Genomic DNA, 23,235 nt, shown 5'->3' on the forward strand with positions numbered 1-23,235 from the left:
CCCTGGAGTCCCCCGGCAGAGGCCCGGGGCGGCAGCCGGCTGCAGAGAGCCTGAGAAGCGGGTGTTTAGTGCCACGGGGACACCCAGAGAGGCAGAGTGGAAAAACCTGCAGAATTTTCACTTCTGTTTGAAACGCCCGGAGACAGACGTTGATGGGGGGTTCTCCATGTGTGCCTGCGCTGTGCTTCACGCGTGTTGCCCACTTCCCTTGTCCACTGTTGTCCTTTAGGAAATTTTGGTCAAAGGGAGCAGCAGAGCTTCTGCAGCCTTCATGGAGCTCGAAGGGTGGTGGCTCACGTGGAGGCTGGCAGATGAAATGCATGAAGACCCCCGGGGCAGGGGGCTCGGGGAGGGCCCTGGGCTGAGCTCGGGAGGGTGGGCAGCAGTGGGGGGGGGGTGCTGGGCACGTGGTGGAGATACTGGCAGCAGGGAGCTGGGGAGGGGACAGTGGGACAAAGACAAGGGGGGCAGATACAGACAGCCTGGGGCAGACTTGGGTTTCTTGCTAATTCTCCCTGGAGCATTGCAAGGCTGCGGCAAATGTCCCCACTCACCAGCCAGGGTTGGGGCTCTGAGGCTGCGGGTCTGTCCAGAGTCACAGGGTGGGTGCTGGTGTTTCGCTATCTTGTGTGTTCTCCGGGTAGTGAGTGCCACAAAACCAGGGGTGAACCTGCTGTGCTCGCCCCCAGAATCCCCTGACTCCAAGCCCAGTGCTTGTGTCTGTTCTGTGCCTGTGCTGTGGCTTTGCCCGGGTGACAGGGACATCCTGCAGGCACTGGGACTGCGTGCAGAGACATGGTTGCTCACTGAGCTGACCCAGGTCTCAGCATCCGTGCGCTTCAGCCAAATACTTGTTTTCTGAAATGGAGACCGGAGTGGATCGCGACAGGAAGTCAGCTACAAGGACTTCTTTGAGTCAGTTTTGAGTCTGCTCTCTGCAAACAAGTCCTAGGGAGGCCTGAGCACTCTCCAGGTCTTGATGAAGGAGGTTCTCTCCCTCCGGGGGTCACCCAAAGGAGTGGCTAAGTTCTCATCTTGTCCAGCACGCCCCTGTGGGACACGGTTTCCTGAGTGAGATTTTTAAAATCAACTTGTTTACGTCAAGCCAAGGACACAGCAGAGCCCCGAGTTCTGGACGCCTGACCACTCCCTTCCTCTCCTTCCTGCCCTTGCCTGCTGTGGGAAGAGGCGGACGGTGGCAGTGAGCCGCGTCTGTGCTGTGCTTAGGAGAGGTGCAGAGACCGTCGGAGAGCAGGTGCCTGTTGCAGCAGTTACCGAAAGCTCACCTCTCCGTTCCAGTAATGAAACTTGGAGAGATTTTACATTTTTTTTTTTTGACAGGCAGGGTGGACAGTGAGAGAGAGAGAGACAGAGAGAAAGGTCTTCCTTTCCGTTGGTTCACCCTCCAATGGCCGCCACGGCCGGTGTGCTGCGCCGATTTGAAGCCAGGAGCCAGGTGCTTCTCCTGGTCTCCCATGGGGTGCAGGGCCCAGTCACTTGGGCCATCCTCCACTGCCTTCCCGGGCCACAGCAGAGAGCTGGACTGGAAGAGGAGCAACCGGGACAGAACCGGCGCCCCAGCAGGGACTAGAACCCCAGGGTGCCGGCGCCGCAGGCGGAGGATTAGCCTAGTGAGCCGCGGTGCCGGCCAAGAGAGATTTTAAAAATCGCATCTCTCACTCGAAACATCCAGCTAATGGAGGCTCGAAGAAAATCCCTTTCCGATAAACTGACCGTGGTCACATTGTGATCGATCTGGAAGTAAACACTTGTCACATCTGTTGTACAGAGGGTGAGAATGGAGATGTCAGAAACTGGGTCTTTTTTTTTTTTATTTTAAGATTTATTTTATTTGAAAGAACAGGAAGGGGAGGGAAAGAGCTCTGGATCTTCCAGCCTCTGGTCACTCCCCAAATGCCCACAGCAGCCAGGGCAGGGCCAGACTGAAGCCAGGAGCTTGGAACTCTATCTGCGTCTCCCTGTGGTGGAAGGGATTGAAGGACTGGAACCCGCACCTGCTGCCTCCCAGGGTCTGCGTTACCAGGAAGTTGGATCAGAAGCGGAGCTGGGACTCAAACCAGACGCTGTGGGGTATGGGATGCTGGCTGTGCCAAATGCCCGCCCTAGGTCTCTTTTCTAAACATCTAAAGGAGGAGGAGGGTCTGGAAGGAGCCTTTGGAGATGAGTTCGTTCCCTGGATCTCTCCTGCTTGCCCGAGTCCTGGGACTGCATGTTTGTGGCCAGGTCTCCCCCTCTGCCTGTGCAGGTCAATCCTGATCAGATATTGCTGACCTGCCTTGAACATCCTGCCCTGGATTCAGGCTTGGCTGGGTCCCAAAGTCCCCACTGCTGGCCGCAAGCCTGGTGCTGAGACAAGAGGGAGAAAAGCAGTAGGCGTGGGGATGGTGGTTGTGGCCCCGTTGATGGCCATTGAGACGTGGACGAGAAGGCAGGGGCAGTGTGCTGGGCTCGCTCTCCTCCGGCTGATCGTCCTGCAAGGTGCCCATCCCTGGAGCACCCTGGAGCTGGAGGGAACAAGACCTGGCCCATCTCTGCCCAGGTCTCTCAGCATCAGCCCTCACAAACCACGCCTCCCAGGTCACATTGTTCTGCTCTTGGCCCTGGCTTTCCCCTTACGAACGACGCAGAGAGAGAAATCTTCCATTGACTGGTTCACTCTCCAAATGCCTGCAACAGCCAGAGCTGGGCCCAACCAAAGCCAGGAGCCTGGAACTCCCCAGGTCTCTCCTGCAGGTGGCAGGGGCCCACCTGCCTCTGCTTTCCCAGGTGCATTAGCAGGGAGCTGGATCAGAAGTGGGGCTTTCCCATGCGGGATGCCGCAGTGCTGCCCAGTCCTGGTGACTTGTGCTGAGCCAGGTGTCTGCCACTCCGGGCAGTTCTGTGCTCTGCTCAGGGTTTTTTGTCGTAGGGCAGTGAAGGTGAGGGACAGTGTCCTGCCAAGCTTATTCCCAGGCACGCCAGACTGAGTTCAATGAAACTTTTTTTTAAATGGCCACTGATCATTATAGTATGTCTGGGGGATGGTGGTGTGTTTAATTCAAAAGCAACTTGAGAAATGATTGGCTAAAGCGAGCCTTAGACCCAATTCCCATTTGCGTGTTGCACACAGCCTGTTAGTCCTGTCGTCTCCTCCTTCTGTGTCTTGTGCACTCATTTCTGGCCCCATTCACCTGGTCTGATGGGGGAGGCAAGGAGGGCACACACTTTCAACAAATGGGGAAACTGAGGCTCAGATACGTGACTCACTGGGTCCTGGACTCCTTGTCCCGTCCATTTTTCGTTGCCACGCCTTTGCCCTTCAACATGTGTTATCTGCTGTTGTCATAAAGGGGGCGCTTGCTCTGTGTCCGTAAGCTGGGGAGAGAGGTGGAGAGATGTCCTGCCTGTAGCCCACCCCTGGACCGTTTGGTGTGGGGTGTTCCCGTCCTCAAGGGATGGAGGCACTTGGGGCTTTGGCCTGTGTTTAAACCTAGCTCAGCCACTTAACTTACTTGCAGTGTGGTTTAGGGCAAGCCACTTCCCGGCCCAGGGACTTGGTTTTCTGTCTGTGTAGTGGAGCCGGTACACCTACCTTTGCTGTTGTGCACAGGGAACACACGAGAGGCGGTGGTTCCCAGCAGCCCGCAGCCACACGGTGCCCCACTCCTGCTTGTCCCTTCCCACTCGCCCTGTATCAGTGCTTCCCACACTGCCCCCACGGCGCCCTGTAGGCAAAAGACAGTGAGGTCTCCCGGGTGCCCGAGCAGCCTCCGGCCAGGGAGGCAAGCACGCTGTCCTTCACGTTTACCTGTTCATTTACCTGTGTTTTTTTTTTTTTTTTTTTTTAAGATTTATTTATTTGAAAGTCAGAGTTACACAGAGAGAGGGAGAGGCAGAAAGAGAGAGAGAGAGAGGGAGGGAGAGGTCTTCCATCTGAGGGTTTACTCCCCAGTTGGTTGCAACGGCCAAAGCCAGGAGCCAGGAGCTTCCTCCGGGTCTCCCACATGGGTGCAGGGGCCCAAGGACCTGGGCCATCTTCTACTGCTTTCCCAGGCCACAGCAGAGAGCTGGATCGGAAGTGGAGCAGCCGGGTCTTAAACTGGCCCCGACATGGGATGCTGGTGCTTCAGGCCAGGGTGTCAACCCGCTGTGCCACAGCCCCGTCCCCCTACATTTGCCTGTTTTTTAACGTAGATGTTTCAGCTGGCCTTGCAGCTTCATGCAGCCCCTGGCACCCCAGCCCGGGCCCAGCTGGGGTTGGTGCGGCAGGGCATGCTGCCTGCCTCCTCCACGCCTCGCAGGGCTGTGTCTGTCTGGGGCAGTGGCTGCTGTCACATCACCCCTCACCTGGCCCTGCAGGCATCCAGAGCACATCGTCCTACAGCCCCGGGGCTCGCTGTCCCCACCCAAAGGAAGTCAATGCCGATCAAGTGTCTTCAGGCGGCTCCTCTCGTTCAGGGGCTAGCAGACTCTTGTTGAGCTTGTCTTTGGAAATGACACCGTGTGGAGAAGGAGTCCGATCCGCGGGGCCATCTGGCGGGGAGTGCGCAGCTGCCGCCTCACATTGTGCGTCTCTAATGTATTCACTCCGGGGTGCCGCTCTGCATGTGTAAAACTGTGATTGGCACTTGCTTTTGCCCTGTGCGCGTTGTGTCTCTGGGGGACGTCGGGGCCGAGCATGCTCCGCAGTGTGGCCGCCTTTTTGCACCTCCTGAAGTCAGGTCAGGGCAGACGGGAGTGGTTGGGGGTGGGAGGGTGGGCGGAGCTGTCCTGCTCCCATGGAGCCTAACGCGCGGTCTGGTCTCTGCGTTCCACTCTGGGCTGCTGCTTCTTCATTCTCCTGCCGTGGGAAGGAAGCACTGTTGGAAGACGGGCGGTGGGTACCCCTTGTCCATGTGGTCCCGCTGTGCCACAGCCAAAACAACGCGTAGCCTGAGTGTGTCACTCTGTTCTGACAGCTAAAGCCGGATGCTGAACCCTTGTAGAGGCGCAACAAGAATAATGAGTTTCTCAGTTACCCTGGCTTCGTGGGCTCCTTGGATCCGTGTGGCAGGGCTGAGCCTCCCTGGCCACGTCGAGAAGAGGAGGAGGAGGAGGGTCTCAGCGGTGAAGGCAGTGTGCCTGCTGTCACGTGGCTGTCACATGGCTGGCTGAGTGGTGGGGCCAGGGTTCCTGCCAGGCCTCCGGGTCCCCCACCCGTCTCAGACTTCTCCTGTGCTCTGTAGGTCCTGTGCGGGGGAGGTGCATGCCTTCAAGTGTCCTGGGCCACAGCGCCCCCATCTGCACCGTGGAGATGATGTTGGGCTCTCCTCTTACGTGGTGTTTGGTAGGATGCCGCGTGCAGGAAGCCCTCGGTGCCTGTCGGCTGGCGTCCCCGAGCAGCAGGAGCTCCGTCCTGGGTGTCTGCTGGGAGCACACAATGCTTGCTGGAGTTCGACCTTTACTCGTTAATTTAAAAACCGCGGAGCCCCCTGCCCTGCGGGGGGCGTTGTTCAGGGCCAGCACTGCTGACTCTGTGCCTTTGCTGGGCTTGCGGTCCAGCTGTGCCTCCTTGCCCGGGAGACGGGTGGCCGGTGGGTGGGGCGACGGCGGATGGCAACACTACTCCGTGAGCCAGAGGTCTGAGCAGTCGTTACGTGATGTGGGACGGAGGTCACCGGCTTTGCCGCTGGACACACCTGTGGCTGGATTTTGGCCCCACCACTGGCTGGCCGTGTGCCGCTGGGTGTGTGCTGGGCCCTGCTGTGCCTTGGTTTCCCGCAGGGGATCGCGGTGCTGGCCTCAGGGAGGGACCTTGCGTGGTACCCTGCACGTGGTCAGCACTGAGCTACACTGCCCTGTCTTCTCGTTTCACTGTCTCTGGGCTCGGGTAGAACCCTCTGCACGTGCCTCCTTGGAGTGCCTTAGGGTGACCTGGCCGCGGTTGCTTTGTGCCGAGGGCTCTTCCGGCCGGCGGCTTTCACGGCACAACCCGTCGGCTCGTCTTGGTGGGTTCCACCCCGTTGGAAGCCACGGTCAGCAGACCGCCATGCCTTGCATGGAAAATTGAGTCCCTGCATCTGCTTGATGTGCTGCTGAAAATAATAAAACGAGTGCGCTGAATCCATTTTCCCCCAATTGGTTTCAGAAAAAGAAGATTATGGGTTGTGTCACAAAGACCTGTGGAGTCTTTTGTGCGGGTTGAATTCCCCTGGGGGAGGGGGCGGGGGGACGGCCATGGCGTGAGTGTTTCTGGAGTCTCCCACGCGCCGTTGGCTGAGAGCGCCTCATTATGTGGTGCTGTTCAGGGAGACTGGGACAGCTGGCGGGGCTTGGCCCTTGCAACGGGTGGCTGCACGCGGGAGCCAGAGCAGAAAGATGGAGCAGCCCCGTTAACCGCCCTGCTGTGCCTTCGGCTGCTGGAAGCATCCGCGGGTCACTGCTGCTGTTACGGTGCCTCCCTGGCTCTCCGGGGCCAGCTGGCTCTGCGGATCTGGCGGGCCGTGGGCTGTGGGCCGTCCCTGGAATAGGCTGAATGGCTCTGAGCGTGGGCATCTGCCTGCAGCCTTTGGTCTGGAGCCGGATCGGATGCTCCTAGCGGACTCCTGTTTGTAGCTCCAGCAGACCCGGGCCCTGCACACAGTAGGAGCACATAGTAGGAGCTTGATAAAGTGTGTAGGAGAGGACGGGCTCCTCCAGGGGGAGAAAAGCATGCCGTGTCTTGGGCCTGACTGTCCAGCTCTGTCCAGCGAATCCAGCCAGGACTGCCCCAGCTTTCCAGTGCTTGCTACAGAACCATGGCCTCAGAGCAGCCCCAGGAGACAGAGCAGAGCCCGTCCTGGCCTTTCATTGAGGAGCCGTTAACCTCAGCTCGCACACCATGATCTCGGGGCAGAAGGGGGCAGTCTGCCATCCCTACTTTACATGTGGGGACACTGAGGCCCGGGGAGGTGGAGTGGCCTGCCAGGGGTTTCCAGCCAGGGGAGTGGTGGTGGAGACCAGGGCGGGGGCCCTCAGCTCAGGGGCCACACCCTGAGTCCCTGTCTTGTTGGGAAGGGGGCCCCCGGCTGCTCTCAGGTTCCAAAGGCAAACCCTCATGGAAGCTGCCACTTGGTGTCTGTGTTCCGTCCTGGGGCTCCCAGACTTCCGCTTTGATGTGTAGCCGTGAAAACGGGGTCAGGGCTGTGCTCTGGGGCTGCTGTTGGCGTACGGGGCGCCTCTGTTCCTCCCCATCGACACAGCTGCTGCGGTCACTGCCAGGGACCCGCCTGCCTCTGGCTCCTTCCCTGACCCCAGCCCTTCTTGCTTTCTGACCCTCTTTCTCCCTGTCCCCTCCTTGGCGCCAGGCCAGACTGTCCTCCCCATCTCGTCTCTCTCCTGGTGCGTACTTGTCACCCATCACTCTTCGCAGGCTGCAGGAGACAAGCCTGAGCGATGAACGGAGTCCATGTTGAGACAGTCTCAGACTCAGTGCCCCAGGCCAGCAGGGCACATGGAGATGGAGGTCGCGTCGTCTGCCTCTCAGTGTGCATCCTGTGTCTCCATGTGATACTGCAAATCTGTTCTCTAGGCAGGGGTTTCTGATGGCGTTGGAAAGTAGGGAGCCCGGGCCTGGATGAGGGGCTGGACCGCCAGGGGCCAGGCCAGGGTGACCGGGGTGGAGGCTAGGGGTGTGTGTGTATGCGGGGCTGTGTCTCTTGCCCCACTCCGCAGTGATGAGCTGTGTGACAGTGAGAAAGACAAAATGGCTCTGGGCTGGATGAGCAGGTGTCTGTGGCTTGGGCTCATGACTGGAGCCCACTCAGGTTTGACCTGGGCTCTGGCTGTGTCCGCGGTGAACTTGAAGATGTGCGAGAACTTCCGTGTTGTGAGTGACGGCAGCGAGAATTCCCCAGGAGACCCCGTCTGCAGGAAGTGGCCGGCTGACCCCAGATAGGTGGGGACGGGCGTATTTCTCGGAAAGTGGCCGTCCTGCGAGGGCTGAACCAAGTACTACATGGGTCAGGCGTTTGGCGGGGGCTGGGCTCTGCCAGAGTCCCTGCAGCTGTCCCGTCTCCACGGCTGTGGATCCTGGTGACAGAGTCCCCCGCACCCCCAAGGGTCCCAGTCTGCCTGTTCTTGCATCTTGCACCTACCTCGAGCCACCGCCGCCTCTCCCTGTGTGTGACTTCAGTCGGCTGCGCACTGGAGGCACTGGGATTCCACACACAAGGGAGGCCGCGCCCTGGAGCAGGGCCAGGGGCCTCTGTGTAAAATGCCAAGGATGCTTCCTGTTTACGGGCTCGCTGTGTGCAGGGTGCGGGGTGAGCACCTCCCGTACCAGGGGGCTTCAGATGGCTCCTGGGGAGTGGAATCGAAGGTCGGTTTATTGGGATGCGTCATAGATTCTTCATAATATATGTTTTCCACGAACTTTTTGAACCCCCTCATTGGCATGGTTTTCAATATTTTCGGCATCAGAAGAAATTCACCTTTTCATTCCGTTTTCCCCTGGACATTTTGAAGTGCCCGCCTCTGTGATCTCGTCTCCTATTCGCACCTCTGGGGGCCTGCAACAGCCTTGCTCCCGTCCTGCAGATGAGCCGACCGTCACAGCCGGTTACGCGGGTGCCCTGGGGTCCAGCGGGTTGCAGTGCAGGGCGGGCCTGCCTGGCTCTGGGGCCTTGCATTCAGCCTTGGTGGTGGCTCCCTGGAAGCCATGTTTGCTGCACCCCGCCTTTCTCCCAAGCTGAGAACCCGTGGGCTCCCCGGGCAGGATGCAGGGGAGGGGGCAGCTGCTTGTGGTGGGGGGTTCTGGTCTTCCCGAGAGTTTGTGGCTGCACGGCCTGTGCGGAGGCCGCTTCAGCAGAGGTGATGTTGAGGATGAGCTTACTGTACCGTCGAGAACGCCTGTGGTTTGTTGGCACACGAGCTGTGCCAGCCAGGAGGATCTGGCGGGTCGTGGCGCCAGAGTCCCTGACGGAGACGCATCCCTGGTGGATGCAGTATGTCAGGCAGCAGGAAAGCAGACCCGGCCAGGAAACCGTGGGGATCGGGTTACAGGAAGTGAGAAGGAAACTAGAGTGACTCTCAGATGAGGGCAGGAGGTGGGAGAGTGGGGTCGCGTGTGGGTATAGCTAGGACAGACCAGCTGTGGTTGTCATAAACACACGTTTTCAGAAAAATCCTGAGTGGCAGATGGGGCACTCGTGGCTTGATTGGGGAACAGCTGCCATCTGGGTTTCCAGCACTGTTTGGGCGCGCCTGCTTCTGCCGTGACCGTGGGGGTCCCAGCGGGTGAGCGCTGGGTCAGTGGGTTCCCTGGGGGTTGGGGTAACCTGCTGTGGCCTGAGCTGCCCACGATTCACTTTACAAACACGCTTTCCAGAGTTGGTAAACCTACAGTTATTGTGGTTCACTTGGTAGCAGCTCTGTCCGTAACCTGCAGAAGAGCATGTCACTGGCTTTTCCCATGGGACAAGCCACCCCCAAACACAGCACTGTCACACAGCGGCCCTCTTCTGTGGCCGTGGGGACCGCCTGGGGCCGGCTGGGTGTTGGCTGCTCCGCCAGGCTCAGCCGAGTGGTCCTGCTCCACCTGTCTCATCCTCCTGCCCTGGCGTGCTCCTGCCGTGGCTGTGCACACGCACATGGGTACACACAGTGCGTCTTAGGGCTTGGGCTCAGGACGGGCACCTGGTCATCCCTGCCTCACGCTGTTGGCCGAAGCCAGACCCTCAGCTGAAACCAAAGGGTGAAGACATAGTTTACTCCTTTAGCTGAAGAAACTAAAAGTGATTCACGCGGCAGAGAGCATGGAGGAACAACAGATCGGAGCCAAAAATGAAATCGATCAAAATAGTAATAAACTGCGATTTATCCAGTTCTCACTGTGGGCCAGGACCGTGTCTGTGCAATCCCAGCTGGTATTCACCCTGCCTTGTTGGGGGCCAGGCATTCTTTAAGAACTTTGCAGAAAGTCATTCACTTAAGGCTCACAGCAGTGCTGGGAACGGGGCCTCTGACAATTCCCAGTTTATGTTGGAGGAAGCAGGGAGAAGACGGTCAGTGTTGCTCAAGGTCAATCCAGGCCAGCGGCTTCTCCCTCGGGCTCTGACTGCAGTGCTGTGGGAGCTCCGTTGTGATAAGGATGCCTTAAGACTTGTCTCAGGGGGCCGGCGATGTGGCGTAGTAGGCTCAGCCTCCCCCTGTGATGCCCATGTCCCATGTGGGTGCCGGTTCATGTCCCAGCTGCTCCTCTTCCAATTCAGCTCTCTACTGTGGCCTGGGAAGGCGGTGGAGGATGGCCTAAGCGCTTGGGCCCCTGTACCCACATGGGAGACCTGGAAGAAGCTCGTGGCTCCTGGCTTCCAATGGTCCTGGCTAAGGCTGCTGCAGCCATTTGGGGAGTGAACCAGCGGATGGCAGGCCTCTCCCTCTCCTTCTCTGTGGCTCTGCCTCTCAGATTAATAAATTAAATCTTAAAACAATTCCCTCAACTTTTTTTTTTTTTTTTTTTTAAAGAGAGACTCATCTCAGGTGCTGGGTGGACACGAGTGTGGAATCCTGAGCCGTGGACCGGCTGCGTGTCCCCTGTGGCACTCTGTGGGTGGTGAGTGTCGGGGGTGGTCTCTGGTCTGGCTTCATCCCGGGTGCTGCCTGTGATGGGACCAGAGCGCCAGGCTGCAGGCGTGGAGTGGAAGCCCTTCCGTCACTCTGCTCACACTCCCCGGGCTCGCCCTCCTTCCCTCGGTCCCGGCGGCCAGCAGGAGCTCGGAGCTCAGGGTGCACACGGCCCTCCTCCACCTGTTGCTTGCCGTTCCTCCAAGAAAAGTGTATTTCCATAGTCTTCGCCCAGACAGAAATGTCAGTGCTCACCCATGCCAATCCGAAGGCGGCTTTGTGTTGTGGTAAAGGTTAATTAAGGCCCGTCCTTTTTTCCCCTTACAACATAAAAGCAAAATGAAATAATTAGCTGCTTTTTTCCTTTCTCCCCCACCCCGAGGGCAGGTGTGCACGTTCACCCTAAATGAAGCTACTTATTTAAATCCGTGCAGACTTCTTTTGAAGTTTATACCTCCTTCTCCTGGCACAGCGGCTCAGAGCCACCATAATTTAATAAGTTTTGCCCGGGGAAATTGGATGCCCTGCACCGGTCTTGCACTGAGGGGGCATTCGATTACTTTATCTAAAGTGGTCTTTCTGGGTCTCTCAATTACAGTTTTGTTACAAATGGCTTGCTGATGGCGCTTGGGGGGCACAGGTTAATAGGGGTGACCAGCCGAGGGCTGGGTAACTGAACACTGTCTGTTTGGGGACCTGTTATCTGATTGCTGGCGGTGACAGCGGGTTCCCACGGCTGTGGTCTCAGGGCACAGGCGGGAGGCTGGGCAGGAATGAAATGGAACTGAAATGCACACCTGAGGCCCGGGGTTGCCACCTGAATGGGAGTGCCGGCTGGCACCGACAGGTGGCCGTTCCCTCTCCGTCGTGCTGAAGGAGGGCTACCTGGGGGTTGGGTTTCTCAGGACCCTCCTTGGCGTCTGCTGGTGGAGGAACTTGATCGCTTCGGTTTGCCTTTCTGCGCGGCCACACCGATCCGGCTTTGCCCCGCTGCTTTACTGAATCTCACACGTCCTGCGGGGGAGGAGAGGGGGAAGCGTGCCTCCCAGTATGCACTTGGGCAATGCCATCCCCGACTCTGGACTTCAAGGCCGTATGGGGTCTGGTTCCTGGCCCCCTCCCTCCAGGCCTGTGCCTCCTGTGGTCGTCAGGGCCCTTGCCTCCTCCCAGCCGTGCCCCGCCTGGTCCCCATGGGACGGCCCGGCTTCCTTCTCACAGGGTCCATCTCAAGCATCGCCTCTGAAGTGGAGGCTTGCCCGTCCCCTGCTGTCCCTCTAAGGCAAGGGCTGTCAGCAGGAGGTGACTGTGTCTCCAGGGGACACCACGACCCAGGGGAGGGTGCTGCTGCTCCTGTCTGGGAAGTGGAGGCTGGGGGTGCAAGCGACAGGGTGCTCTGCACAGGACAGTCCTACCACATCGGAAAAGCCTGCTCCTCCCTTTGTGGGTGCCTGGCCCCCTCTGCCCTGAGCCCTGAGCCCTCAGCCTGTCCGAACCTGAGCTCCAGGCGGGAAGCAGCTGCCTTCCCTCAGCCACAGCTCTAACCCCCCCCCCCCCCCCCCCCGACAGGGCTCACCTGACTGTCCCCGGGCTCTGGGGTCCATTGCTCTTAAGGGTACCAGCAAGGTAGTCACCTGCCTGCAAGGCTGTTACTCTGTTTTATAAGATTTATTTGTGTATTTGAAAGGTTGAATTACAGAGAGGGAGAGAGAACTAGAGAGATCTTCCATCTGCTGGTTCACTCCCTGAATAACGGCAATGGCTGGGGCAGGAGCCAGGAGCTTCATCCGTGTCTCCCATGTGGGTGCAGGAGCCCAAGCACTTGGGCCATCTTCCGCTGCTTTCCCAGGCACATTGGCAGGGAGCTGCATTGGAAGTGGAGCAGCTGGGACTTGAACTGTGCCCATATGGGATGGCTTAACCTGCTGCGCCACAGCGTTGGCCCCTAATTCAATTTTCCCTGAAGTTTTGGAAGTACCCTGTCCTGGCTTCCGGCCTCCGCAGCTCCGCACCGGGACGTGCCAGGTGTACAGCAGGCGTCTGAAAGGTAGTTGTTGGAGGAAGGAAGGAATGAACAAACGTTAGGAGATGCGGAAGCTCCGCATCTGTCTCTTCTGGGGCTGGTGGGTCATCTCAGACGGACTCTGTAGTTCAGGCTTCAGAACGAGACTCGAGACTGGAGTGGCGCTGTTGCGGCCAGCCGTGAAGCCTCTGCCTGGCTGACAAGGGCCCTGGCCCCTTCGGTGCCCCCGTCGAGAGTGTCAGCTCCCCCCACTCCGACGTTTCCTTGTCCTTTGCTGGAACCCAGCCACAGTGCTGTAGCGAGCGACAGGTTGCCCCTTGCACTGGGCCCCGAGTATCTGCATTCTGGTCTTGTGGCTCCCGGGTCCTGTGTGTGTTTCTAACAAGACTCTAATGAGACCTTCCGCAGTAGAAAGCCGGTGGGGCAGGCGGTGGGGGGTGCACACTCCCACAGAGCTTCGAGCCTGGATCTCATTTTTAACCCCGGCCTGGCCTTGTCTTTGACATGTGAAAAAATGTTTTCTTGGCCTTCCTGCTGCAGTTTCCAAGTAGGGGATCGTGCCCTTTTGTTTCTTTGGTTTGGAGGAATTGTTTGTACCAAGCCAGGGGTCGGGGCGCGTGAGCAAGTTGGAAGCAGGGGTTTGAGGCCTGAGGGCCCTGACCTGTGCCTCCAGCTGCCCAGAGCCGCTCTTCCCACGCCCCCTCCTCCGTGCTCCCCACCTGCCCCAGGCCTGGGCCTGTGTCTCAGCGTTCACTGACCCGTCTTTCTGACTGGTGCCTCGTGAGCGCAGGGAGAATCCCTTGGCCAGCTGCAGTGTGTGGATTTCGTGTATTCCTCTCCTGTGGACTTGCAGGGTTTATTAGCATATTACCCCCCTCCCCCCATCACACCCCAGATCCTGCCGTAAAGAATTCTGTGTGATTTTGTCCATCCCACCTTTCCTTGGGATAATTTAAGCACCATCGCTTCCTGACAGCATGTGGAACGTTTTGTGGGGGAAGATGTTTTGGGAAACACTGCCTGGCTGTATCTTGGCCAACATGTTTCGAGAACACGTGGGCTCTTTGGTCCAAGGGAAGTGAGCATCTCTCCTGGTGAGTTCTGACGGTGCAGCCCTCCGGCTGGTACCTGGGGCTTGGGTGAGTGGGCAGTTAGCACCCCTCTGGGGGCCCAGCAAGGACTGTTGAGAGCATGCGTGTGCGTGTGCCTGTCGGTGTGGAGTGGGAGGTGAGCCTGCAGCCCTGTGGTCATTGTCAGCGAGCAGGAGAAGCGAGGTGGCATAAGATTGCCCATCCCGGACTCCCTTTCAGAGGCTCCTGGCACGCACCGACTGCTAAAGACCACCACGCTGGTAGCTGCTGTTGCTGATGCACCTGCTCTAGCCTTGCGGGACGTGGCACGCGTGTCGGGCGTTACGCCAGCTCTTCCCACATACTCACTAACACAGTCCTTTCTACAAACGTAGAAGAGAGGGAGGGCTTTGCATCCTAATTCTGCTGGTAGGGAAGCCGAGCTCAGAGAGGCTCTGTGGCTTACTCAAGGTCGCACAACCGGTCGTGGTGGCCTGCCACTGCCGGAAACTCAACGGGCCTTCCTCTGGCTTCCGCAGTGTGCTTTTTATGATACCTATAAAGCAGTGTCATTTGGGCAGCAATACATTTTACAACCGCGGATTCTATTAATGGATTTTTAAGAATCATGGCTTCCCCCAGAATGGTGAACGTGAAGACTTTTTTCAGGGCCTGGAGCGTCATTCCACTTGGGGGAGTACCGTCCACTGGATGTAATTGCTTCATAACTTAGAGTCAGATGGTTTTTTATTTGTACAGTCGACTGCAGGAGAGAATCATTTCATTGTTTCTCAGTTTTCATTAACTTTCGCTTCCCAAACTGATAATAAAGGTTAGCGCTCCGTGAGGGATGGCGGATGCTGCCTCCCCGCCCGCCGCGTCTTACCCGGCAGATTTTCCATTCACTGGAAAGCACCGATCTTTCGTCTCGTGCTCCTCATTCATCGTCCCTGTCGCTGCATGAGTCTGAGAATGGCTGCAGAGACCTGCGACCCGGGGCTGCTGTGGCTCAGGGGGATTCGCGGCTGCGTGGACTGTGCTGGGGTGGCGGTCTCCATACTGCCGGTGCCGGTGTTCACAGCCACGTTGGGAAGCACAGGATTCAACCCCAGAGCCCAGCTCACGTCTCCGGCCCGCTCCCTCTAGCCTGTGCGATTTCCTATGGCTGGTTGGTGACTGAGCAGGCTTCGAAGCAGGAGAGGCCAGCCCCTCTCTCTCTCTCTCTCCTGGGCATACGGTCCCAGGGTTGGTGCTGCCGTCACACAATGTAATCCAGCTTCTTTTCCTTTTGTTTAGGTAATCGGACGCCCCTAAGGGTTTGCTCCCCACGCAGCAGAAGCGATCCGGAGGAAGTTGGGATGTAAAGCGGGCCTGTCCGCCGGCGTCTCCATGGACAGCCTGCCAGGCCCCCCGTCCCGGAGAGGACCATGATACCGCGCGATCTCCCTGGTGCTTCCCTGTTCTCCCGCCAGCCCTCTCCCACTTTCTTGTGTGCCATGGGAAAAACCTGACGGGCAGGCAGAGTGGCTCCCGCCCCCCGGGGCCATCCCTGTGGCTGCAGAGGCTTCTCACCGGGCCTGACGCGTGGAGATCTCTTCCTGTGGGCGTCCTTCAGAGCCCAAGACGGCGCTTCCTCACCCCCTCGGGCTTCGGGATCTGCCTAGTGTTTCGCTCGTGCCTTCCCGCCCCCTTCTGTGAGCCCAGGACATCCGTGGCGTCTTCCCGCACGAGCTGCACGCACCCCGTGGCTCCGAGGCCGGCCGAGCGGGGCCACTATCATGAGGCATTGCCTTAACGGCTGCACAGGGCTGATACCAGACGACGGCTCCCACACCGGGCAGGTCGGCTGCCGGGGAGGCCCCGCCCACAGCCCCCAGGCGTGCCCCGCGTGCCAGGGGGAAGACAGGATTCTGTTTCGCGTGGACAGTAAACAGATGAACTTGCTTGCCGTTCTCGAAGTGAGGACCGATGGGAATGAGAGCTGGGGTGGGCTTCTGCGCTTTAGGAAGGGCAGGCGATGGAGCCTCATTTTCGGACTGATAATAATGACCCTGGTGATGGCGTCCTACATGCTCTCTGGGGCCCGCCAGGAGCTTCTGATCCCGTCGCCTTTCCACTACGGAGGCTTCCCCAGCAATCCCGGCTTGACGGACGCTGAAAACCCAGGCGACACCAAAGAGCATGCCCACCAGCCCTCCGTGAGTAACGTGTCCTACGTGAAGGACTACCCGAGCATCAAACTCATCATCGACAGCATCACGGCCAGGATCGAGTTCACCCCCAGGCAGCTCCCGGACTTGGAAGACCTCCGGAAGCAGGAGGGGCACGTGAGTAGCCCTTCGGCACGCGCGTTAGGAAGGGCTGCCTCCCTTGCTCATGGAGGAAGCCTCACGGGACAGCCTCGGGGAGCAGAGGGCGCTGAGGGCGGGGTCTGATCACTGGTGCACCTGCTGTTCTGAGTGGCACAGCGGTGTTTAGAGGCCGCCGCCTCCTTTAATTACCCCCTAGGATTCCCAGGTTGACCGTGTGGCTGTGGTGGATAAAGTCGCTTGTGCCCGTCCCTATCAGCTGGACTCTTCAAGTTGGACTCAATTAGATTTCCTGTTTCCCTTCTGTCTCTATCAGTATTTTTGTTGCTAATGGTGATTTAAATGTACAACTGTTGGGTTCAGTTAGATGGCTGAGGGTGGGGGGATAAGTCACGGCCGAGTGGTTTTGCCTTAGATTTTTACCTTCATTGTCTCCCAGCATAGCCTCTGTGAATTTCTGAACTGTGGGAAAGAGAAAGCCCAGCCCCTGGCCGTCTACCCAGTTTTGCTTTATGTTACATTGTCGTCAGGGGCCAACAGCAGGTGGAACGGGCACTGGGGGCTCCGCGCCAGGGCAGGAGCCTGCCGTGGGAGAGCCTGGAGTTGCCGCCCTCAGCTCGCCTCTCTCTCCCGGCTTTCCCGGCACAGATGTTCTCAGTCATCCCCAGCAAATTCCTCCCGAACAGCAAGAGCCCCTGCTGGTACGAGGAGTTCTCGGGCAGGAATACCACCGACCCCTACCTGACCAACTCCTACGTGCTCTACTCCAAGCGCTTCCGCTCCACCTTCGACGCCCTGCGCAAGGCCTTCTGGGGCCACCTGTCGCACGCCGACGGGAAGCACTTCCGCCTGCGCTGCCTGCCCCACTTCTACATCATCGGGCAGCCCAAGTGCGGGACCACCGACCTCTACGACCGCCTGCGCCTGCACCCAGAAGTCAAGTTCTCCGCCATCAAGGAGCCGCACTGGTGGACCCGGAAGCGGTTTGGTGAGTTCTGGGGCTGCGTTAGGGCTGGCGGTGGGGTGCAGGGAGCCGGTGCTGCGAGTCCCCGTGAGGGAGACCGTGCTGGGGATGGGAGGAGACAGACTGAGCCGCGGAGATGCAGCAGTTCACCTGTCCCTGGGTGGGGGTGTGGGGTTAAGTCTGCTCCATGTTGTTGCGACACAGGACCTGAGTCTGAGGACTCTATAAAGGGGTTTCTTTGGCTCCTGAATGTCTTAAGATTTAGTCTATTTGAACTGCAGAGTTAGAGAGAGAGAGAGAGAGAGAGGGAGAGGGAGAGATCTTCCATCTGCTGATGCAGTCCCTGAAGCCAGGAGCCTGGAACTCCATCCGGGTCTCCCTCTCCCACGTAGGTGCAGGGACCCAAGCGCTTGGGCCATCTTCCACTGCTTTCCCAGGTGCAATAGCAGGGGACCAGATTGGAAGCAGAGCAGCTGAGACGAGAACCGGCGTTTAGACGGGATGCTTAGCCCACCCGGTTTCTGATCCTGGAGGACCTGCACATCCTGTTGCTGGGGTCTGGATGAGGGCCCCTGGCAAGGTCACCGTGTGGGGAGAAGCGGAGAGGAAACTGGCTACAGGCACAGGAGGCCTGGAGTGGGTGGTGGCCTGGCTTTGTCCCAGTTCACGCTCATGACGACCGACGGACTCTGCGAGACCGGCAGTCACCCCTTCCGAGTAGTGCCTTAAACGGTCCCACCGCCTCTCGCCACCTGGGGACCAAGCTCCAGGGCAGGAGGCTTTGTGGGGCGCACTCAGACCGCAGCAGCCATCCGCAGGCAGAGACCCAACACAGGCTGGAACCCTGCCCCCGCCTCCGGGTGAGCGTTGACCGACAGCCAGCTGAGTGCAGGACAGTGGGCAGATGTGAATGGGGATCCCAGAGCGCAGGGGCCGGGGCATGGGGGTCCTGGGCTCCCAGCTTTGTCACGTTTCCAGAAGGCCCTGCACCTGCAGGACACAGCTTTGGGCCTTGGCATCTTTGACCTGCCCTGTCTGCTCCTGACTTCTGTGTGAAAATCACATGGAAAACGCTGCTGTCTACACCCCTTGGCTGCGGGGTTGGCTCTGAGCCCCACCCACCCCTCCCTGCAGGCTGCCTCCCGCTCAGCCCAGCCCCAGGCACCCTGTGGGCCTCCGGTCACTGTTTCCTCTCCATAACCTTTCCCTCCTGCCAGGAGACATTCGGTCACTGGAGCTCAGAGGTGATCGCAGCCCTCAGTCTGCCAGAGCCCGGGCGGCCCACGAGGGCGTTGTCCACCCGAGGTCGCAGGTTGTTGGGAGGGAGTCTTGAAGGTTTGCTTACTGTGTTTCCCGACGGACACTTGGTTCCGTCCGTCTGATGCTCGTGCTGGGGTAAACAAGTGCAGATGTCTTCTTTGTGGTTTAGCACTGTCCGCCGTGGGAGCCAAGGTTTCACATCCGGGCACAGCTGCCAGATGTGTCTGGACACGGTGCCTGCACTGGGCGCCCTCCCCACGCCCTCTTCCCTAATGCAAACCAGCTTCCCCCAGGCAGGAGAGCAACAAGAACCGGGCTGGCGCCTGGCGCTGGTGCTGCACGGCACCTGGAGCTCCTACTGTTGGCCCCGTGGGTGTCCTCTTGCCGCTTCCCGTTGACCTCGGTAGCTGTGGAGCTGGGCAGTTTCACAAATGTTTGCGAGTGGAAAGGGGCAGGTTTGGGCTCCAGGAGCCCAGGCCAGAATCCGTGTCTGTGCAGGGGAGGGTCAGTTTCCCCGAGAGTGTGGACAGGCAGCTGGGGTGCTTGATGGAGCAGGTGGGGGCTAGAACATCAGGCAGGTGTGGGCTGGGCTCTGTGGCTGCCCTCCTACTGCCCCTCCCCCCTTTCCTGTTTGATTCACTGTGTGCATCCCGGGTGCCGCTGTGGCCTGGCCACTCGCTGGCCCTCCATGTGGACACATTTGTGGTTCTTGAATAGGTGTGCCATCCTTTTAGCTGCCCCTGCCAGCTCTGTGGCAGTGTCTTCCACCCACAAAGCATGGGGGCCTTGGGAAGGGGGCAACCAGCTCGCGAAGGCACCACCCCCACCCTGCAGGTGCCCCCGCTTCTGAAGCTTACCTGGGCTCGGCCTTTGCCTCCGTCGCTGGGCCTCTCATCCCTCTGGTCACTCCCCAGCAGGCCAGCGCTCCAGGAGCGGTCGCCCTGTCCACAGTAAGCACTCGTGCCTCTTGGTTCTCGCAGGGATCGTGCGCCTGAGAGACGGGCTGCGGGACCGCTACCCCGTGGAAGATTACCTGGACCTCTTTGACTTGGCTGCGCACCAGATCCACCAAGGCCTGCAGGCCAGTGCTGCGCAGGAGCGGAACAAGATGAATGACATCATCGTGGGTATGGCTCTGGGCAGCGCCCAGGCGGCCAGCGGCCTCCCTGGGGCCAGCCCTGCCGCACCTGCGGGGCGTTTGCGTGATGGCTGCAGACATGTGCTGAGCCTGCACACCCCACCCCCGACCCCACCCCCAGCCGGTGACGGCCACGTCCCCAGTGCCCTTATGTGAATGTTGAGTCCACTTTGTACTCCAGAGACCCGAGGACCGCTGCAGTGGCGTTTTTTAAACATCGCCATTTCTGTTTTCCTGTAGATTAAGTGGGCATCCTTGACTTCTTTGCGTGGTCTGCTCCCGTGTGCTTGGCTGGGGGACCACAGACGCCGAGTGCTGAGTGGTCACTGATTTCATCCCTGGGGCTTTGTTATCCCTAGGGGCGGGGCCGGGGGTGGGGTGGGGGCAACTTCTGAAGCCCGTGCAGCCCTGTTTCAAAGACCCTGCCCCTGCCAGCCTGGTGCTAAGGACGTCTGGAATGAGCTGGTTTGATTCATAGTCACTCGTTTTCAAAATTCACAAGAATGGTTTTTAAAAGACCTAGATCCCCACCACCCCACCCTACCCCCCGCTTTTTAAGCGTTTATTTGAAAGGCAGAGAGATGGCCACACACGTGTATGGAGCTCCCATTGTCTGGTTCACTCCCCAAATGCCTGCAACAAGGGCGGGGACTGGGAACTCGACCTGGGGGGACCCCGCGCCCGCCCGCCGGCAGCACTGCTCCAGGTGTGTGTTAGCAGGAAGCTGGGAGCAGCTCTGAGACACAGACCCAGGCGCTCTGAGATGGGATGAGGGCACAAGTGGCATTTTTTTTTAAAGATTTATTTCTTTATTTGAAAGAATTAGAGAGAGAGAGAGAGAGAGAGAATCTTCCATCAGCTGGTTCATTCCCCAGATGCTACAGCAGCCAGGGCAGGGCCAGGCCGAAGCCAGGAGCTCCATCAGGACCTCCCACGTGGGTGCAGGGGCCCCAGCACTCGGGCATCCTCCACTGCTTTCCCGGTGCATCAGCAGGGAGCTGGATCAGGAGTGGAGCCCTCGGGACTCAGACTGGTGCCCATGTGGGATGGCGGCGTCACAGGCAGGGCTTTACCTGCTCCGCCCCGACGCCAGCCCCCCAAGTGGCATCCTGCTAGCTGCACCAAACCCCCACCCCGCCCGTTCCTTTTTCTCGTGTGTAGTTAGGTGTGCAGCATGTGTTGACGCACGTGTGCGCGAGATGATTCGTTTAGTCGAGCGAGTCCGCATACCCGTCTCCTCGCAGGGGTGCCTCTGAGGTCTGCGCTGTGGCACTGCCAGCCGTAGCCACCGTCCTGGCCCTGGCTCCCCAGGCTTGGTCCCCTATACAATGCTTTCTTACTGGGTTCAGCGGGCAAGCAGGTGTTCGTCCACTTCCACCCTCTGCAAGGGAGCCATCCAACCACGCGTGTTGCTTAAGTTTGTCACCCTAGGCGGTGACCTATCTTAAGAATTTTCTAGACCTACTGGGCTTTGATTCTCTAAATTAATCTACCGTAGACTAGGATGAACCGTGACGAGCTGTTTGAAAGATGTTTTTTTTTTTTACTTAAGAGGGGCGGGTGTGCCTGAGCCCTGATTTATTCGTTTGGTTATTAAACTCAGAAATCAGGTCCCTGAGAGCCGCCCAGAGCGTCACCTGGCTGTTGGCTGTTTTCTGTAAACCGGGGAGTCCTGCCAGCCAGGTGACCGCTGCTCTCCAGTGTCACCTGTCTCAAGGGAGCTCTCACGCTCTTAGGAAGAGCCATGGAATGTTCACCCGAGGCCCGGGAAACAGACACTGAGCGAAAGAGCCAAGCCTTAGTTTGGTTTCTTTACTGACTTCTAGATTAAAAACCAAAAACGAGACCTCAACTTTCTGGGCTGAGATTTGCATCGGGCAGGCTCGGTGGGTTTTTGGTAGCCTCCTGGCATGACGAGGGGGAGGGGGGCCGGGAGGCGGATGACAGGTGGCGTCTGGCCGTGCTGTGCCGCCAGCTGGCTCGGTGCCGTGTGATGAGAGGCAGCCTTGCTGTTCCTGACCTCAGTCTGCACAGCTGTACAATGGGAGTGCTGTGCCCGATCTTTGCAGGCTCTGAGACCATCCCAGAGGCGCGAGGGTCTTGCATCCTCTTGGGCCCAGGGTGGGAGAGGACCTGACCTCAGCGTCCTTGTGCAAACTCGGCTGGGCAGAGGGGCGCAGGAGGCTCAGGGTCTGGCGACCACGTCCTGTGGGGCTGGGCTCCTGCCTCTGCCCTCAAGGCACCTGCCCTGCCCAATCCCAGCCGCTCCAGGGGCAGCCGACAGCTTCCTGGTGGTCGACTTCTCCCTGGGTTGTTGGGTCTGAGAGGAGAGGGGCCGTGTCTCCCTCGTCTCCCTCGTCTGCCCCAGTGCTAAACACGAGCTGGGGCACAGACGTGACAGGCGTGGATGCTTTCTGGGTGCGTGGAGGAGGGGCCGGGAGGGGAGCGGACAGGCAGGTGGGTGGCCAGGTGCCCCGTGCACGCTGGGCTCTGCCAGGGTTTCTGCCGGTGTCGTTTCAGATGCCGCGTGCGTCCTCACTATCAGTGGGATTTTGAAAGGACTTCTGATTGGCTGCCTTTTATGTATCCTAGGATATTATCTCTCTCTTTTTAAAAAATGAGAAGGGAGGAAAGCCAGGAGCGGGGCTGTTCACCAGGAGGTGATTGCACACCCAGCAGCATAAACGGAGCCCGGCTGGCGTCCTGCGTGTCCAGCACACGCTGTCACTGCCCGGAGGAGCGGGGCTTCCCGAGCCGGCGCTGTGGAGCCGTGCACACAGCTCTGTGCAAACTGTCCGGGGAGGCGAGAGCTGGCTGACTTGCCTCCCTCCTTTCCTCTCTCCCCTCCGCTCCTTCCTTTTTATAAGATTTATTTATTATTTATTTGAAAGGCAGAGTGAAGGGGCCGGGGAGGGAGAAGGAGAGAGAGGAGGAGAGAGGGAGGGGAGGAAGAGGACAGAGACGGGTCTTTCATTGCTGGTTCACTCCCCAGATGGCCGCAAGAGTCAGAGCCGGGAACCCCCTCCAGGCTTCCTGTGTGGGTGGCAGGGGCCCAAGCGCTTAGGCCACGCTCCGCTGCCTTCCCAGGTGCATCAGCAGGGAGCTGGGTTGGAAGCAGAGTGGCTGGAGTTGAGCCAGCGCGCCCACCTTTGGATGCCAGCGTTGCAAGTGGAGGCTGCTGCACAAAGCTGACCCCAGTGTGCTTTTCTTTCTAAGTCTCTGATGGATGTCCTTAAAGAAACAGAACAAAACAAACAAGACCAGGGACTGGGTCAGTGTCTGAGAGACTGTGTGCTGTCCAAGTCCTATTTTGGCTTCACCCCTCTCCCAGAATGCAGCCTTAACATTTCCAACCTCCAGTCCTGTGGACCACAGTGCAGGGGGCTGACGCTAATGGGAGAAGCCGTCCAAGACTTTCTCCGTAGACCCTTAAGGTCCCCCAGTGCTGTGCGTCATGAGCAAAGCTACATATTGTGAACTTAGGGCCCCGGGGCTGGTCAGGAAAGGTTACAATTTTGCTCACCCTGGAGAGAGGCAGGGACTCTCATGGTCAGGTGGTCTGCCTGGATTTCCAGCCGGAGGTCATGGTCAGTGTGGTGGGGGGAGGGGCGTGTCAGGCCGCCTATGCCTGGAGCCCCCCCGACCGCCTGCTCAGAGGAAGGCACAGGAGCCAGGCGTGGCCTCCAGCACCGGTGAGACCCCTGCCCAGTGACAGCTCATGCCCTCTGTTCCAGGGGAGGCCAGCGCCTCCACCATGTGGGACAACAACGCCTGGACCTTCTTCTACGACAACAGCACGGCTGGCGAGCCGCCCTTCCTGACCCAGGACTTCATCCACGCCTTCCAGCCCAACGCCAAGCTCATCGTCATGCTCAGGGACCCCGTGGAGAGGT

General features: G+C 59.0%; 1 protein-coding gene across 13 annotated transcripts in view; it reads left to right on the plus strand.

The window, feature by feature from the left end:
• CHST15 (carbohydrate sulfotransferase 15) overlaps positions 1 to 23,235 on the plus strand; it is a 73,262-nt gene that overhangs the window by 24,734 nt on the left and 25,293 nt on the right. For 11 of the 13 annotated variants that reach the window (XM_017338088.3, XM_008249390.4, XM_051833524.2 and 8 more), the window contains exons 2-5: positions 14,968 to 15,998; positions 16,629 to 16,968; positions 19,185 to 19,331; positions 23,077 to 23,233. In XM_017338088.3, coding sequence (XP_017193577.2) covers positions 15,450 to 15,998; positions 16,629 to 16,968; positions 19,185 to 19,331; positions 23,077 to 23,233 — 1,193 coding nt within the window. In that variant the 5' untranslated portion in view covers positions 14,968 to 15,449. Of the gene's footprint in view, positions 1 to 1,826; positions 2,092 to 10,487; positions 10,571 to 14,967; positions 15,999 to 16,628; positions 16,969 to 19,184; positions 19,332 to 23,076; positions 23,234 to 23,235 lie in introns of those variants that run through there. The other 2 variants (XM_070058294.1, XM_017338092.3) reach the window with 2 other exon arrangements.

This window comes from Oryctolagus cuniculus, chromosome 15 (assembly GCF_964237555.1).
Source record: "Oryctolagus cuniculus chromosome 15, mOryCun1.1, whole genome shotgun sequence".
NCBI lineage: Eukaryota > Metazoa > Chordata > Mammalia > Lagomorpha > Leporidae > Oryctolagus > Oryctolagus cuniculus.